This window comes from Podarcis filfolensis, assembly GCF_964270895.1.
Source record: "Podarcis filfolensis genome assembly, chromosome: 6".
NCBI classification, from domain to species: domain Eukaryota; kingdom Metazoa; phylum Chordata; class Lepidosauria; order Squamata; family Lacertidae; genus Podarcis; species Podarcis filfolensis.
The window spans coordinates 69,330,337-69,348,917 of record NC_139609.1 but is presented as its reverse complement, the minus strand read 5'-3'; the positions used below and the strand labels follow the sequence as shown (position 1 = coordinate 69,348,917).

Here is an 18,581-nt window from a genome sequence, read left to right as displayed (position 1 = left end):
ACATCTTTACAGCCAGCACCTGCCCTGCCCAAACCATTGCCACCTGAGGGAGAAGCAAACATTCTATTGCAAGCCAGATGGCTCCAAGCCATCTTCCTACAGGAAAGCACTTAACTTCCAAAACTGCCCGCTGTAGAAAATGCTAAGAGTCCACAAGTTTTGACTGATGGTTTCATCCAGACACAGTGACTCTCCTAAGGGTATAACTGGAAAAGCTATGCTATGGTATGCCTCTGGTGTGCATGAGATACATGCAGCACATAGCTAGAAGGCTGCTAGAAGTTCCCATTCAGAGCCATGCAGGGACAAAGCACAATTACCGTATTTTTCGCCCTATAGGGCACACCTCGGGGTTTTTTTTGCGGGGGGAATAAATAAATTTTTATTTCCCCCCCCCCAGCCGCGGGGCTGGGGTGGGGGAAGCCCGAGCTTCCCCCGACCCCAGAACAGGCTGCTGCCCGCAAGCCTTGTGAGCCCGTGGCAGCTCCCGCCGGGCTCCCAAGGCTTGCGGATAGCTTCCTGAAGCCTGGAGAGCGAGAGGGGTCAGTGCGCACCGACGCCTCTCGCTCGCAAGGCTTCAGCAAAAGCCTGCATTCGACCCATAGGACGCACACACATTTCCCCTTCATTTTTGGAGGGGAAAAAGTGCGTGCTATAGGGCGAAAAATACGGTATCTTGGGCAAACCTCAGGACATGTGTTGTGCAACTGTGGAGTAGGATCCTGGCCACAGTACAGCAATTGAAATCGGTGTGCACGTGCACAGCATTCAGTAACCTCGTACCAGGGTTGGATTCCCACAGTGCACAGAAGAAGAAATTCAATTTGGAAAGCCTCACCAGAGACATGAGTTTCAGTCCTTCCAGTAATTTGCAGTTCCTGTTCTTGAGCCGATGGGCCTCATCGATTACCACACAGCGCCACTGGATCTTCTTCAGCTCTGGGCAGTCAGCCAGGATCATCTCAAAGGTGGTGATGACTACATGAAATTTGAAGAGCCCTGAAAGAGGATTGCCCTGGAGATACCAAAACAAGATGGGAGAGTTTGCTAGCAGCTAGGACTGCTCAGGTAGCAGGAGTCCCTCAAGTTCTTGACTGAGGCACCTGGTGCCTGAAAAGTGCCAGTCAAGCTCAACAGAAGGGGACTTGCAAGCTCCACTTAAAACAGAGGCCATGGAACTACATCACCAGTAATCTTCTACTTACTCAGCAGTTGCCCATACCTAGCATAACTCCTCTGTTCACTGAGCATACCCATAAGTAGAGAAGGGGCACTATTAAATGCACCTGGAGTCTGCATCTATAACTGAAGGACAAGCAGCCCTTCCCAGTTAGGTTTCTCCCCCAAGGTATCCAGGTGGTAAAGCCCCACTCTCTGCTTTCTGAAAGTTTTGTTCAATTCTGGCAGTGGAGGAAGGTGCAGCCTAAACCTCGCTTTCAGAACCTCCCAAACATGTGCCGCCACTGAGTCAGCTGCACCACTCACACCACCCTCAACTACTCTAAATTACAAGTGGACTGGTCATGTTGGCTGTGTTTTATTTCCACTGTCAGAGGTAGGTTGTCTCTGAATACCAGTTGTTGCAAATTGCACTCAGGTCCTGCTTGCAAGCTTCCCATAGGTTTCTGGTTGGCCACCATGAGAACACTGGATGAGATGGACCTTTGCAGGGCTCTAACATTTTGTTGTTGTTGTTGTTTTTCATGTACTCCTTGGTTTTAGACTCCCCAAAGTAGTAAAGCCTCCCCACCCTGCTCCAGAGCAGTGCTGGGAACCCTGCAGGCCACATTTCCAACAGAAGTTAAAAAACACACCCAGGCACAGCAGTAGCAGCAAGGATTCCAGGGGTGCCTGGGGACCAGAGAGCATCACAAACCTGTGGATCCCGGTACACCATCTCATACTGCTGGATCATCTGGCGGCTTATCTGGCTGCCATGGTACACGATGGCATTCATCTCAGTCCACGTGCGGAACTCTCTCTCCCAGTTTGTGATTGTGGAGAGTGGGGCAATGATGAGGAACGGCCCCCGAAGACCCATCAGGTATATCTCAGAGAGGAATGTAATGGACTGGATTGTCTTCCCCAAACCCATTTCATCAGCCAGAATGCAGTTCTTCCTACGGGAAACACCACAAGCAGGCGTTACAATCCCTGGGAAGCACACAACTGAGCAAGGCCTCCTGCAGACGATTCCTGGCTTTAACAATGACACAATGTGTTACCTAGACAAGTTGTTTGAACCTTCTGGCGCGGTTCTCCCCACCTACTTGCTTCTTAAGAGTTCATGTCTACATCCCATGGAAATGAGTGCCAAATTAACTAGTATTGATGGCAAATAGCCTCAGACATTTGCAGCAAAAGCAACATGTGAACACAGTACGGGGTTAGCTTCCCATGCTGCACGTTTCCAACAGTTACACAGTTCTCCTGCCTCCACATTCCTAGCATAAGTTATAGGCACATTTGCTCCAGCTACCCTGCAAGTGACAAAGAAGTCAAGCCAATTAAACTATACACCAAATCAACAAAAAACATCCCCAAAACCCAGCTGAATGCTTGTAGCCTCTGAAATATGCTAACAGCACCCCTTCAAACAACTCCTGTTGTTACTTCATTGTTTCTGATGACATTTACCAAAGATGCCCCTGTGCCATCTGCAACTCACCTGTTGTACCAGTTAAAGAGCAGCCAATTCATTCCTTCCAGCTGGTACTCCCGCAGTTGGTTGTTGTTCTTATAGTCCCGAGTTTTCACTAACTTTTGCCAGGACTCAGAGGCAGGACGTTCCTGGAGGGGAAATCAGAAAGGAGTACAGTGACTAGTGCAAAGACTAATCTTGCCTTGGGAAGGATATTTTCATAATTGATTAGCACTTCTAACTAGTTCTCACATTCTATAGCAAGCTACATTTTGTGTTTATGGTATGGTACTGGCTATGGCAAAAGTGCCATGCATTCACAGATTCCCAAGAGCTGAAAGGGAAAACCCCATCATCAAATTCAACCCACCTACCTCTACTGGCAGCAGAAGGGGTGAACCTAAGTGATAGAAGCACATGTGTTCCATGCCAACTTTATGATGGCCGGAATACTGTATTAGTCCAGAATACACTGGGAGCCTGATAAAGTAAAGACTTGCAATGTGCTCACAAGTTTCCCCATAGTGGTTCAGGGCACAAAGAACAAACTAGGGCACTTACATCATTCAGATCACACTGTGCCACAGAACAGGAATGAACAGAACCCCTACAGAACAAGTAGTTCTGGGTGACTGAAGCCACATCCTACAGGCAAAAGGTTTTTTTAAAAAAAATAAGCAAAAAGGGCTTGGGAGAAAACTCCTTACTGACCTATAATATGATACTTATCAGGATCTATAACACAATGGAACAATACCAAAAACCCATCCACATAAGTCATTGTAGGGAAGCAATTCATTTTTAGCCCCCTGGCACAAACACATCCCACACATGACCCCATCCAGAGTTCTGGATTCCTTTGAGGAAAGCAACATTTGTTTATTTTTATTTATTACATGAAATTGTTCCTACACCAGCTATTTCAAAGGGTGGAGGAAAGCTGAAAAGAGATATAGATCCATAAGCCATGCTACACAGCAAGGGACCTTCAAAGGGTTGGACTTTATTTAGAAGACCACTGAAGTAGCCACAGCTCTGCTCAACATTAGCAGCACATTAAGGCACAGCTCCTACTCCATCCAGGTCTTCATAGAAAGGAGACAGAATATGAATCTTTCAGCACAATCCTATGCACAGCTACTCAGAAGTAAGTCCAGTGGTAATTACTCGAAAGTAAATGTGTACAAGACTGCAGCCAGACAAACTGATGAATAAATCCTCCTAATGAAGATGAGTGGAACACACTAGGAATTTATCAGAAACATAGAAGACTGCCTCACACCAGGTTGGACTACTTAGCCAACAACAATATTTTTTATTAAATTTATGTCACGTCCTTTCGCCAAAATGAGCCCAGGAAACAACAAAGCAATAAAACAACACAATTAAAAATAAAATGAGCAAAAGCATTCTGTTCCCATATAGTGGAAAAGTAGACACCTATAGGAAGCCCAACAAGCCAGATGTGAAACAAAAAAATTGTTTCCCTTTGGAGGGTGTCTTGTTTTGTTTTGTGGGACCCAGGTCCTTTCCAATACAGTTTCATAATTTTACTTGTTTTATCATTGTAATGGCTTATCTCCTTTTTTGAACCGCATATTCTATTGTTGTAACCTACCCTTGGGAGCTTATGGTGAAGGGCAAGCAAGGAATCACATAAGCAATTAAGCAAAACAGCACTCTCCTATTCCCTTTTCCCAGCAACTGGGACTCGGCACAAGGCTGCTGAAACTGGAGGTAATCTACAGACATCGTGACTATCAGTCAGTCACCACTTCCATCTTATAAGCCTGACTGGATTTGCCTACTACAGTCCTCCTGGTTTTCAGGGAAGCTACTACCTATTTTTTTGGGGGGGTCAGCTCTGCTCATGTCAGTGAGCCATTACAGTGGTACCTCGGGTTACATACGCTTCAGGTTACACACTCCGCTAACCCAGAAATAGTGCTTCAGGTTAAGAACTTTGCTTCAGGATAAGAACAGAAATCGGGCTCCGGCGGCACAGCAGCAGCGGGAGGCCCCATTAGCTAAAGTGCTGCTTCAGGTTAAGAACAGTTTCAGGTTAAGAACGGACCTCTGGGACGAATTAAGTACTTAACCCAAGGTACCACTGTACCTCCACCTTACAAAGCCCAGTCCTCCTGGCAGCTATAAGAAATTGCATCTTACCCATTGCACCCTCTTTTGTGAACTGTGCTCCTTTGATCTTCAGGAAACCAACCTTATCAAAAGACCCACATTATTGTGTTGTGTCAATCAGAGCTGCCCCCATACCAGGAAATGAACATCTCTGTCGACTTGTACAAACCAGTCTGGCCACTCTCTCATTACAGCTGCCTCACACTCAGCCACGTGAGCCTGTACATTCCACCTGGGTGTATGCAATAATGTTGCTTGGCTTAAGCACCACTGTCTGGTCCTCTTTGTGCTAAAACCAGACATTTGTTCTTGATCTAGTAGCTTCTAAATGCTCTTCCCCAAGAAACCAGAGGCCTTTCTCTTGGGTATTGTCGGCCAAGGGGTGTTAAAGACGGATATAACTTTCTTTATGTATGCTACAACAGCAGCTAGAATACTCATTGCGAAGTACTGGAAGACGCAAGAACTACCCACACTGGAAGAATGGCAGATGAAGGTGATAGACTATATGGGCTTGGCAGAAATGACGAGCAGAATCCGAAACCAGGGAGGAGAAGCAGCGCAAGAAGAATGGAAAAAATTCAAGGACTATTTAAAGAAATATCACAAAGTTAATGAAAGTTAGAATGATGTTGGACTGGAAAGTAAATGGTTACTATTAGCAATGGTTAAGACAAGGAGAATAAGGAAGAATAGTCTAAATTTAAATTAAAATAAGGGAAGATTTGCTGAACAATCGATAAGAATCTGGAATACAGAAAGGGGAGGCATGAGGAAGTCGGGGAAGATAGGATATGAAATTAGGATATGAAATGATACATGTTTTTTGTTTTGTTTTTGTTTTTGTATGTTTATGTTTGTTGTATTGTGTTTATATGGAAAAATAAAAATATTATAAAAAAAAAAAGAACAGTTTCAGGTTAAGAACAGACCTCCAGAACAAATTAAGTACTTAACCCGAGGTCCCACTGTAGTTACAAACTTATGTACTGAACATGACACCTACAAAGCATCTCTGCACCAACCAGCTGGATTTCACAGCACAAAAGATATGAAGAGCCACTATCAAACAACCACAAAATGATGATAAGCAGCAGATAATAACACTACATGAATAGCCAAGGCTAAACTAGCAGATGCTCTGTGAGACATCTGGATGAAAGTGGGGGAGGAAGGGCTGGAAAGAGAGGAAGGTTACTGCTGTGAGTTGAATGGCCTCAGCAAAGATATCAGGAGAAGATAAGGGTAGGAACAACATCTTAAGAGAGAGTGCCAGGATTGAGAAGAACCTAATGCTAAAATTCATCAACACACAACATTTCCCTCCTTATTAAACTGAAGTTTCTCTCTTAACTCTTACCAAGGATTTGATTTCTGGTTGGATTTGCAGAGAGAGAAACTCTTTGATCTTTCCAGGGTCGACATCTTCCTCCAGCTCCCAAGTGCTTTCCTCATAAGGCAATGAGCACCATTTCACCAGGTAGTGAGTCACCTCCTGCAATCCATGGAAAACAAAGGAGATGCAGAAAACAAGTGACAAAGCGCAAGTGACAGAAGTCCTTTGGGAACCCTGTTCTGTACATATACCAAGAAAGCAAGAGCCTTAAGCAAATGGAAGCACATAAAAATCTGTTGCACAAATCCCTACAGAGAAGGAAACCGAGGATAAGGAAGGTTTGCATCAAGACCAATGGGAACTGAGTGCAGGGATGCTGACAGATGCAACTGTACAGCCAGCTATCATAAAAACATTCCTAAGGCAGAGGAGGGGTTTTTTCTAAAAATAATAATAATAAACTGCACATATATCTTAACGCAGGGGTGAGCAGAAGATCTTGGCCCAGTGATGGACCATTTGGTTAGTTAGTTCTTATCTTGAAGAAGCATGCATACTCAGAATATTTAAAAGCAATTAGTTATGCCCTCCACAGTGATGAATAAATTGGATTTGCGTTAAACAGCATGACTCAAATTAATCCAATGCCCCCCCCCCCACACACAGCTAATTCAAAGAAAAGGGAAGAGGTGAGTGGGTTGAAGCTGGGACATTTGCATGCAACAGATATGCCCAGCATTAAGTATCAGCACCTGGCATTGTTATCAGTGCCGCACTACTCTGGCGCTCACACTGCACACACTCTATGGTCCGTCATGAAAACAAGAGGGATTAATAAGGAGCTGTCAACTGCAAGGAGCAACCATGCTAGAACAACACCTACCTCCCCAGTGTCAGAGTCCTTCGTGTGAGCCACCTCCAAAATTCTATCAACTTCCACGTAGTCTGGGTTGAACATATCTTCATCAGGCTGGCAGGAAAGGATACAAAACAACAGGACATACATCAAGACAGGGTAAAACTTGACTGAACAAAGTAAGCATGAAAACAATAGCTTCTGAAGCCATTAAGCCAGGATCTGTTGGATTATTGTGGTATAAGAAAGCCACACAGGCTCCCACAGGCACTCCCTTTTTTATAAGCCAGTAAAAAAGCATTAAGTTGTCCGGCCAGCAACTTTATTTATTTTTAAATACAGGAGCTATATTTTGGACTGAGAAAGGACTGAAGGTCCTTGGACACTGGTTCTGCTTAATGACTCATTCCTACACAAGCAAATGAGTCTTCACCAAACTCCTCCAGCATTTCTAACAGAAGCAGCAGAGGCTGCTTACCTCTCCTTACATCCTCCTCATCTGATGACTCCAATTCATACAGGCAAATGGAAGTACATACCCGAGTGACATAAAAGGGGGGTTCTGCCCAAGCCTCTTTTGATGTTCATACTGGGGAAGAGGGGATTAAAAAGGAAAACGGAAACCAAATCCCCCTACTAAAAAAACCTTTTTTGCTCAGGCTTTCACATTTCTAAAACAGCGAAGGTGCATAAGTTTAAGAGGGGTGTTCTCAGGCTATGCTGAGGTTCGTTTGAGAGATGTGGATGGTATGCGGCAGAGAGAGCTTGAAATGTAAACCCCCCATACTCGGAGTGTGCTGGCCCATTCTGCGCAGGGTCCAGCCCCCTTCGGGTCAAACTTGAAATAGGTTTGGGGCCCTGCCTCCAGTGCTAGTTCCTCCCTAAGCCAAAGAAGATTTTACCTTGCAGAAGGAAGTTGGAAACCCAAAACAGAAAATGACACCCCACACATCATTTACCAGCTAAGAGCCTCTCTTGTCTGAAAGGAAGCTCTCTGCTGCCAACGACTGCATCACCACCCTTCCTCAAGGTGACTTTTTTCTTTTCTTTTTTGTCTGCAGAAGCCTGTGCAGGATTATCAAGGAAGGGAGAGCAGCAGCAACAAACTGAATTAGGTTTCCTGAAAGTCCGTAAGGTTTCTGAGTGTTCGACCAGGGCTTAACTGGAAGGGTCTTACACAGATGTAATGGAAAGCCACGAAGGGCCACAATGAACCATCAAGCCATCCTTTTCCTCTTCCTACTTGAGGTGAAAATTCCACAATGTATGCCTAAACACAAACATGCAAAGGTATGGCATCCTGTTAAATCTAGCAAGGGCACAGTATGCTATCTGACACAAAGAGAGGAACATCCAAGATCATGTTCCCAAAAAAAAAAAAAAAGATTCTGGCTACCTTGGTTCTCATGGAACTGTTATGGGGCAAAATGTCATCAAACAGAGCTCTGCCCCATTCAAAATGCAGCAACTTCGCATTTTCAACTATCTGGGCCAATAGACAGGCTATGGATTAACTGACAGCTTATAAATAATGAGCAGGTGGAAACCACCAGCTCTTTATTCTTGCCAGCGCTTCCTTCCTCTTTCTCTCTGTAACAGAGGTGCTAATTCAGGGAAGAAATGCAGAAATGTGATTGCTTATCACAGCGGTGTCTCTTTAAAAACCTCAATGGTTCTGCCACAAAAGAATATGGAAAGCAGTGTGGGAATTGGCTCTCACACTAGGAGACAGGAGGTGAGGACCCCAGTGCATCAAGCAGAGGAGCAGCTGCTCATCGCAGACAAAAGGGAATGATGTGGCACCTTCCACCAGAAACATTTCACACTCGTGCCAAGAACCTGTACAGACAAAGGGCTCAAAACTCCAAGGATTCGCAGCCGCAGTTAGAAAGCAATTTCAATTTCATATTGCTCTGATTTATACCCACCAGGGATGCATGGAAAAAGCTGCAGGTAGCAAGCCTGGCAAGAGCGATAAATTCATATTAAATTTCATTCTAAGTGAGACCAATCTACCTACAGAGCTCAAGCACATGTGCATATGCAAGTAAGTGGAAGAAGAGGCCTGGTGAAACTCTGGTCATTCCTGGAACCTCCTCTGAGGCAACTGGGTCACAGCAGTGACAATGGGAGCCCTCCATAAATGCACACACCTTGGTGATGCTGAGAAAAAGCACCCCTGGGTAATGAAGCCCTGACACACGACATGTCACATAATTCGAGGAGGGAGTGTCAGAGTAGCCCGCCAGGGTCAATGCTCACCTCAGTGAAAATGTGCTTCATCTGGGCCTGCTTATTGCGAAAACGCTTGATCTTCTGGGAGATGCGTGGGTCTTTCTCCAGCTCCTCCATTGTGGCCCATTTGCAGTGTAAGTAAGAACTGCAAATGAGCAGAAAACACCATAAAGGGCATGAAGAAACAGAGCTTGACCCCCTACTCCCCAACCCCCCCCAAGGGAACACAATTCTAGGACATCATAAAAAGCAAGAGCCATAAAAGCCACAGGGTTGTATCCAATGCAGTGCTTCATAAAATGTCCCATCAGTGCCTGCGCAACGTAACTTCATCTCCCTCTCCTCCCCTAAGCAACCCCTAGATCTGTTCTAGAGGTTCCCACCAACCTTCTGGAGCACATGTGGGAAGAACGCAGGGGGAGGAGTGGAGAGGGAGCCCCATCGTGCCAGTGGAAATCCCTTGTGCTGACAGGATGCATTAGTTGAATACTGCCCATAACCAGAAACTTAATGGGGGGAGGGTGAAACAGAACTGCATGGCAGATGAGCAGCACGTGTAAGCAATGGTCAATCTCACTTTCTAATAAAGATCACTCACTTGGAGTGGGGAATTAAAGGGAAGTTCAGGTCAAACTACAAATAAGGAAGTAGGCTGCAAGAAGCAGACCTTCTACCCAAGTGAATTGGGGGGGGAGTGAAGACTAGAGGACAGCGGACCACTGAAGCAGCGAAACCGAAGACAAAGCAAGAAGGTGCAAGGAATTAGCACTTGTTCCCTAAAGACACAGCAGTGAGGTTGGAGTGAGTGGAAGGAACAAATGCATTATCAATGCGTAAACAAGCTGGAAAGAAGAAAAACCACATGCCATACATACAAATTGCGGTACTTTACGTAGAACTCTTCCTGCTCGTAAGTTGCTCCTCCTGGGTAGGTCTGGAACAACAGCAAGTGCTCAGTAAGCCTCATTTACATGGAAGAGTTACTAGGACCACACTGTATGGCCAGCGTGATCTCACCTGAACTGTTCTGCTCTGATCTAGCAGAACAGAGTGTAACAGACTCAAGCACCTTCCTGCATGATACATGGGAGGGCGAATGCTGGAGCCCAGTTGGCAAGAAGCACAGAGGTGGAGCAAGGGAAGGCAGAAAATTCTGTTTCCATCCCCAATCAGTAATGGAACTCTTGAGACTTTCAATAAACCTAGGCAGCAAGGAAGGACAATGCAGCATACAGGACCTATGTCCGATACTAAATTTCCCCCATACGCTTCAGGAGCAGATAACACAGGCCACACAACACTGTCAATGGACAAGAACTGACCTCTTCTAACCCCAGAAAATGCACAGAACAGCCACTCCTGACAACTTTGTAAGAAAAGCCCTATCGCCAAGCAGACTGGAGACTGTCTTTAAAGCACATGCTTTATTCTACAGCAAATGCTGTAAACCCACTTGTGACATGGTAAATAATACATCAGCCCATATTAATATGGAGTCCCAGATTTTAAAACTTGGCCAAACTCTAGCGAGCGAGATGAACCCAAACCTTAAGTAAGTAGCCACATCTCCACCTCCTCCCTTCAGCTTGGGACTGGAGACAGGAGGCAGAACAAGTGGGCTTCTCTCTGAACCAAGCTCAAAGCACTCATTGGGTGCAGAGGCGCAGCGAGCCTCTGCCTTCCCTACCTCCAATTTTGAGCTGTTGTGGGCTTGCTTTCTGCCCCTCCCTATGTCTGAGCTGAGACTTAGATTTTCCTGTGACCTTGGACTCTGTTTCTCAGGCACAGTAAAAGGTCAAGGACAATAGCCGGTACAATTGCTTCATCAAAACAACAGGTTGAAAGCCTAACTATTTTGAAAATTCTTTTTTTAATAAAAAAAAACAAAACTGCAAATCTTGCAGGAAGAATCATTATGTTAACTCCAGCTCCTTTCTCTAAATGTTATATACTCAACCACATGGGTCCACCTTCCCATTCCATGATATGCAGACTATGTGCATGTACTGCGTCTAATGCAGTGTTTCTCTTCCTCAACTTCACATCGTATACAGTCATACCTTGGATCCCAAATGCATTGGTACTTGGACATTTTGGCTCCCAAATGCTGCAAACCTGGAAGTAAGTGTTCCGGTTTGCAAACCTTCTGTGGAACCAGAATGCCCAACGGGGCTTCCGAGGCTTCCGATTGGCTGCAAGAAGCTCCTGAATCCGTGCTTTGCAAGTCGAACGGGCTTCTGGAATGGATTCCGTTTGACTTCCAAGGTACAACTGTAATTACTCTACGAAGAGTGAATGCCTGATTCAGAAGGACACTTTTCTCCCTTACACGCAATCTCCCCACTCAACTGCACCAACCGCTTCTACTACTAACAGTACAGAACATTTGTTTAGGACCCATACCATGTTACACCCGTTCATAGAGGCAACGTAGCCCTAGCCCAAAAAGCTTAGTCAGTATGACGTCAAACTGCTACAGCAACCCTACATGGGTTGCCATGGCCTAACTCTACCCACTAGAGACCTTTCGCCCAACATACTTCGTGCAGCCTAGAAAAAGACCGGTTAGGATCTCATGCTAAGAGAGTTACTCACCTCCTTCTGCACCATCCTGGAGGCAAGGATCCTCTCAATGATGTTGGCATCATCCTCAGGGGGCTCCTGTGGATCCCGAGACAGTAAGGTATGTTATTCTGATACAATAGCGGCATCTGATGCCCCAGAATTGCACAGGTTAAAAAGGGGGAAATCTTCAAGTTCTCAAATCCCAACTCAAGGCCTCTTCTGGAATTAAAAGGCAGGCACCCTCCAGGACTCCAACTCTCATCAGCCTGCTGTCGTCCAAAACATGTGGAGGGCACCAGGTTAATGAAGGATGTTCTATAGTAATTCTGCTCATGTAGGGCCAGGCCGCCCATGAGGTCAGTGGGGCGAGGAAGCTGCCTCAGGCAGCAGAAGCAGGAGCCATCACACCACCCTGCTAAAGGAGGCTGCGGTGTGGCAGTACAGCACATTCCTGTTTTGCCTCAGGTGGTGTGCTGCTCTTGGCTTAGGTGCTTTGTGGTGTGCTTTGCTATGGCACTACGACTAGGTATACCCACATTCAAATCCCTGTTTTGTATGTATTAAAAAGTATATTAAATAGTAATGTGTGAGGCCATATTCAGACCACCACTGGAAACAAACTGGGAGCTTAAGAAGTGAAGTTAGTTTACATGTTTTGGTTACTTGTACACAGCATGTTGGGGACGCGGGTGGCGCTGTGGGTTAAACCACAGAGCTTAGGACTTGCCGATCAGAAGATCGGCGGTTCGAATCTCCGCGATGGGGTGAGCTCCCGTTGCTGGGTCCCAGCTCCTGCCAACCTAGAAGTTCGAAAGCACGTCAAAGTGCAAGTAGATAAATAGGTACTGCTCCGGCAGGAAGGTAAACGGTGTTTCCGTGCGCTGCTCTGGTTCACCAGAAGCGGCTTAGACATGCTGGCCACGTGACCCGGAAGCTGTACGCTGGCTCCCTCGGCCAATAAAGCGAGATGAGCGCCGCAACCCCAGAGTCGGTCACGACTAGACCTAATGGTCAGGGGTCCCTTTACCTTTACATAGCATGTTCCATGTTCTTGGACCCTCAATGATATGGCCATACCACCAGCATATACGTGTCTCTGCTCTCAAACCTTTGCCAGTATTAACCCAGACATCCACATGTCATGTTCCTATTACATTTCTCCTCCATATCAGAAAATGATATTTGGATGCAAAGAAGCAAACCTTGTTTCCTCAACAGCCCCAGCCTTACCTCTGCCTGCCAGGCCAAGGTAGATGCAGAGAGAGCAGAAGCCCGACCAGCTCCCAGAACAGCAATTGTTTCACCATCATCATCCACCACCTTGAAATCCAGGTCTTCGTTGTACTTCCTGCGCTTCACCTGGCGGCCGGAGCGGCGCTTCTGTGCATCAAACAGAAGCTCCGATAAGAGAAGAGAGATGCACACCTAATTTACTGACTCAGATCTGGCACTTGCCCAGCTAATACAGAGAGCAGGAACAGGACTCAGAGCTTGGCTGGTATTCTCCCAGCCCTTGTAAAACTAGGGCACTGGCAGGATGAACTAAGCTGTCGTTTGAAGGACACAGTCAAATACCCACTCTAACCACACGGTTATTTTAATTTTTTAAATTTACACGCAAGAGGAAATGTAATACAGTGGTACCTTGGGTTAAGTACTTAATTCGTTCCGGAGGTCCATACTTAACCTGAAACTGTTCTTAACCTGAAGCACCACTTTAGCTATTGGGGCCTCCCGCTGCTGCCATGCCACTGGAGCACGAATTCTGTTCTCATCCTGAAGCAAAGTTCTTAACCTGAAGCACTATTTCTGAGTTAGCGTAGGCTGTAACCTGAAGCGTATGTAACCCGAGGTACCACTATATAGCAAAAACCAGCCCTCCACTAGTACACTATTTTGTGATTTTTTTCCAAAGATATCACACCTTACTATTCCATAGAACTATTCATGTATCTCAGTCTGTCATACATGTTCAAGTATACAGCAATTGTAAAATCTCTGCTTCTTCCTTGCTAACATTCACCAATGCAAATAACAAGGGTCCTCCCATCCTCATCCAAAGTCTTAGGGGAGTGATGCATCCAATTCCATTTGATGCTATGTGGTGTAGCTAATACAGCTGCAAAAAACTGTGCAGAGGTCCATTATGTTTTACATTCAATTTAAGGGACAACTTTTCTGCCATTGCTATCTGCCATGACCATCATTTCAAGCATCCTACACCAAGGATAAATCTGGAGCCAACTCTTTAACATCAGCACCTCTGGTCCTGGGTGCTGTACACCACAAGACAGGGGAATCTGCTCTTTCACAGTCCTATGCATGTTGAAAGGCCCCATAAATCCCAGAAAGAAAACCAGCACAAAGCAAACCACAAGGCAGGTAATGACTTACTCTGGTGGGTGAGAATCTGCACTTAGTCAAGTACATCTAAAACCTCATGCCCCCCACTTCAGTTGTTTCCTTCCAACAGCAAGTACCCTTCTGATTTCAACACCACATGCTCCTGGAAATCTTCACTAACTCCATAGGCAGTGTCTCCATAGACAAGGAAAGGAAAGGGAGGCAAAAGCCCTTTCTGTTTGGGAAGCTCTAAGCACAATTCAGCTCACTCCACAGAATCACTTTTGCTGTCCTGTGTCTTCCCTGGAGCTGCCCTTGAGTAAACCATCACTTCCTTCATGCTGCAAATACTCTCCGAGCAAACTCCCTGTTGAATTCACAAATCACTGATTTAACAGAACATCTCCTTCAGCATCCTTTATCTCCTCTTTGCGTCTCCAGCATTTCTTGACCCATAATCTTATTGGGTCTGTTAAGAAGCGAATTGATCATAGTGCTCCCTCTCAGCAAAAGCAGTGCTAGCTACAGAGACAGAGCTGCAGTTCCTATTTAAGGCTCGGTCTGAGGGTGGTAGCTGCTGAAGCAACATCTGAGCTCTGCTCATATGAAGTATTCAGCCTGAGCATGGAGCTGTCCAGGGTACCTTTACCTCAGCAATCGCAAGAGTAGAGGAAAAAGTTGAGAGGAGAGCATTCTCTTCATACCAGTTGTATCTCGGATGCATGGCCAAACAGTAGGATCTTGTCATTTTTAAAGGAGGAGATACACACACAGCACATCCCCCTATATTTCACTATACTGAACAATCAATTCTATACTATATAGATTCCCACCTCTCTCCAGCACAAGTAGTACCAGGCACAAGATCAGTACAAACCATGCTATCCATGAGGGGAAGGGGTCATGTAGTATTAAAAAACGAGGCCTTTGCATTTTGGACATACACAGTTTGGCAAATTCCCACACTTCTGGTTTTGGGCACAAACTGCAATCAAGATGTATCCTTTGGGACTCACATTGCAAGGAATGTATGATTAAAAAATGAGCTCTCCAACTAAATAGGAGGAACATTACTGGAACAGCAATTGGCCATATACCTGAAGAGTCACACACAGAATCCCAATGATAGCAGTCATTCTTTCTCAAGACAGAGCCTCCCATGCCATAAAGGTGAGAAGCCCAAGCATACCTGGCTGTCAGCTGATTCAGCAGACTCCTCAGGGCTCTGCCCAGAAAGTGAAAGAAGGCTTTGATCCAGCTCAAGGCTGTCCACTGAAGTGTCATTTTTCCTTTTCCCTTTTTTTTTCTTCTCAACAGGAGTTGGTCCTTGCTCCGTGCTGCAGATATAAATGTGTAGTGTCAGAGGAATATGAAATCGCAGGTACATTTTGAAGGACATCAGCTTGGTGTAATAATTTGCTTGGTGTAATAATTTGTGTTTCTGCCCAAAATGCCTCCCTAAAATGTGTCTCCCTTTGTGCCACTATTCCTTTGAGAGTACTTGGTCGTTTTCAGTCAGGATCAAAAGGGTCACACACAAAACCATGCCTTTGGATGGTTCTCTTCCAATGGCAGTTATGTTCTTCCCAAAAACCACATCTGAATCAAGCCATGTTTTGGTTTAGCATTACATGCACGCCTGTTCAGTGTCAAATTAAACAGAACCCTTCTCTGGGCTTCCAAACAATTTTAAAAAACAAATGGGGGTGGGGAAGTAGGGCTAGGAGAGGTTGATGATGTCACATGGCAGTTGGGTATTCTTTGGACAAAGAGAGTCAGGGCTGAACAAGAGCTGTGTTAATTGAATTACAAACTGACTGGTCTTGCTGGAGGAAACAGGTTACACTTTCTCCCTTTCCAGGAACAAGTAAGCAAAAGATGTTTGCAAAATCTTTTCAACACGAAAAGGAGAAAAATATTATAGCAAGCAAATACAGAGACATTTCACTGCACAGCATTTTTTTAACGTCTTGTTTATGAAAAGGCAGCCTCAAAAGTGCCTGTGTTAAAAAAGAAAAGTGGGCAGCTAGAGTAAGTCGTTCAGTAAATCATCCATTCCATGTATCCAAAATGCACATTATGTCAATACCTTTATTAGGTCAACTGAAATGTCACAAAATAATGGCAAGTTCCCCACAGCTCTTCATCAGGCTAGGTAGTAAAAATTGCGAGGCGGGTTTCATTATCAGAGGTTATTCCCTCTAACTGCTAGGATAAAGCTACCCAATTTTGTTTCTGTTGACTTTTTTTTTACCCTAGCGTACCAACTAAAATTGATCTCTACCTCTGATAATATTATAACTGCTTAGTTTTCTCTTTATTCCTGTTCTCCACCTGCCAAGGTAACTGTGTGCTTCACCTAAGGACAGAGACAGAACTGGGTAACAGCTAGCAGTTGCAGTTCCAAAGCATCATATTTTCTCCTTCCTAGTAGACCTTGGTGCAACGTGAAACCTGCATAGCTTCTAAAAGAGCCTCATACAATATACAATGCAGACCTTCAAATAATTGGGGGGTGGGGAGGAGCACGCCATGATAGCAGGAATACAATGAATAACCTTTATTTGCTGGAGTTTTGGAAATTTGGTTCCAGCAAACACTCAAAGTTTTAAGAATCTGACGAGGGCCTGTTCCAGCTGCTTGGACCATTAGAGATTCAGCCAGTGGCCAAAAGGAGCAGAATTCTTTGGTTTTGCTCCTTTCTTGTGCCTTGTTTTCCTCTGCTACAGCTTAACCCAGCCCTTTCCAGATGTTTTCATGCATCGGATGGTGCTCAAGGTGGCTAACAATACAAATGCAATAAAATACAACAAAAACAACATTAAAATTCAAAACACATCAGGTTAAACAGCAAGAAAAACAACCACTTCAAACCAATTTAAACATATTTACAATAGTTGGCTTATGAGTTCAGGTCCTGTCTAAATAAAAATCTTCTTGCCTACCAACAGGAGGTCACTAAGAGATGGGAACAGCCAGACCTCCCTGTGGCGATCACACAGGGTCCCCGGATGTTTCACTGTCTATTGATCCCTGCGCCACCACTTTATTTCTCGCTGCCACCACCTAGACCCTACCTGGTACAATACCGAGTCCAGTCAGGGTTAAATTGGAACATAAACTTTTGTTTATTTATTGCAGTTTAACAAGCGTGCGGTTTCATAAACAGTATCGGTCAATTACAATCATGGGGTGCCTATCCAGACCTATAACTTCCGCTACCTGCTCTCACTCACTAAACCACCTCTCAGCTATTTACTTGTCTTCCTAGCCCCTAACTATTCCTGACTCAGCTTATTTCGCTACACTAACTCAACCTACCCACAAACTCTATCCCAATTCACTCCCACTCCAACCAACCACCCAACTCCCAACGAACTCCTCCCTTTGCCCCTCCCAGAGTTGGTTTTATAGTCCCTCTGACTCCACCCCCCTGGATTCTGATTGGATAACCTATTTAACTATTTCACCTCCAGCACTCTCATATGTTAACATCACACTCCCTTGGCAAGGACTTCTACAGCAGCCATCAAGAAGGTCTTCTCTTAAGTTCCACCAAATGTGGTTCTGATGTTAGCAGGACTGACAGAAGGACCTCTCTTCGAGAATCTTAAAACCTAGACAGCATCATATAGAAAAACGTAACCTTTCAGACAGCCTCGTTCCAAGATGTGTAAGGCTTTGTAGGTGACAGCTAACACTTTGAATTGTGCCCAGGAATGGACTGGTAGCCAGTGAGACTGTTGTAAATGGGGGGGAGTAGCCCCCATAACTGGCCCCATCAATTTACGCTTCCACCAGCTGCAAACCAGACAATGCACAATCAGGCACAGTTCAAGCCAAATTCCCTATGATGTTTCTCAAATTAAAAGTTGACAAACTTCAAACACATAACTTTTTTAAACATAACCCAAAGCACAGCTGAGTTTCATGTTCAGGGTTTAATGTCCTTTCTCTATCAGTGATGCTTACTTCCAGTGCACTGGTCTCAGCAAAGCACTCAGAGGCACCAGGCAAATACCAGATCAGTTTCACATATCTGGTACCAGCATATACAAATCAAGAGAGTTGTACCAATTTACCAGGTCGAGCAGGGAGGGGTGTGTGGACAGGAATAAGACATCCACAGGGACCACAGAAATCACATTTCAAGTGTATTAGTCCTTACTCAGGGCTGTTTTCATCTAGTTTATTTTAGCTTTTGCCACTCCTTTAATAAGAAATGGTTTGCTTTGGTTTATCTTTCTTTGTCTATTTTAAAATCATGTTTCCGCTGAACCTTCCTGCCCCTGTTTCATGGGAAATTGCTGTTAGCTGGAGGGTGTGCAAAAAATAATTCTTGCCAACAGCTTTTTCAGGCAGTTGCGACACAACCACATGCCTGTGAATGAACCAGAAGCTCTGGAAATGCACTGATGCTGTAGCTTCTGCTTCAGTAGCAAGTCCCCAGACATTGATTTTGCAGT

The 18,581-nt window shown here is 45.0% G+C and overlaps 1 protein-coding gene across 9 annotated transcripts in view; it reads right to left on the bottom strand.

Annotated features, from left to right (window-relative positions):
• The window catches only part of CHD6 (chromodomain helicase DNA binding protein 6), a 104,002-nt gene that overhangs the window by 30,131 nt on the left and 55,290 nt on the right, over positions 1 to 18,581 (bottom strand). For all 9 annotated transcript variants that reach the window (XM_083617666.1, XM_083617662.1, XM_083617664.1 and 6 more), the window contains 10 exons: positions 15,305 to 15,452; positions 13,003 to 13,152; positions 11,803 to 11,868; positions 10,083 to 10,141; positions 9,235 to 9,352; positions 7,000 to 7,086; positions 6,141 to 6,275; positions 2,669 to 2,790; positions 1,877 to 2,120; positions 839 to 1,015 (listed from right to left, as the gene is read on the bottom strand). In XM_083617666.1, coding sequence (XP_083473792.1) covers positions 839 to 1,015; positions 1,877 to 2,120; positions 2,669 to 2,790; positions 6,141 to 6,275; positions 7,000 to 7,086; positions 9,235 to 9,352; positions 10,083 to 10,141; positions 11,803 to 11,868; positions 13,003 to 13,152; positions 15,305 to 15,452 — 1,306 coding nt within the window. The remainder of the gene's footprint in view (positions 1 to 838; positions 1,016 to 1,876; positions 2,121 to 2,668; positions 2,791 to 6,140; positions 6,276 to 6,999; positions 7,087 to 9,234; positions 9,353 to 10,082; positions 10,142 to 11,802; positions 11,869 to 13,002; positions 13,153 to 15,304; positions 15,453 to 18,581) is intronic.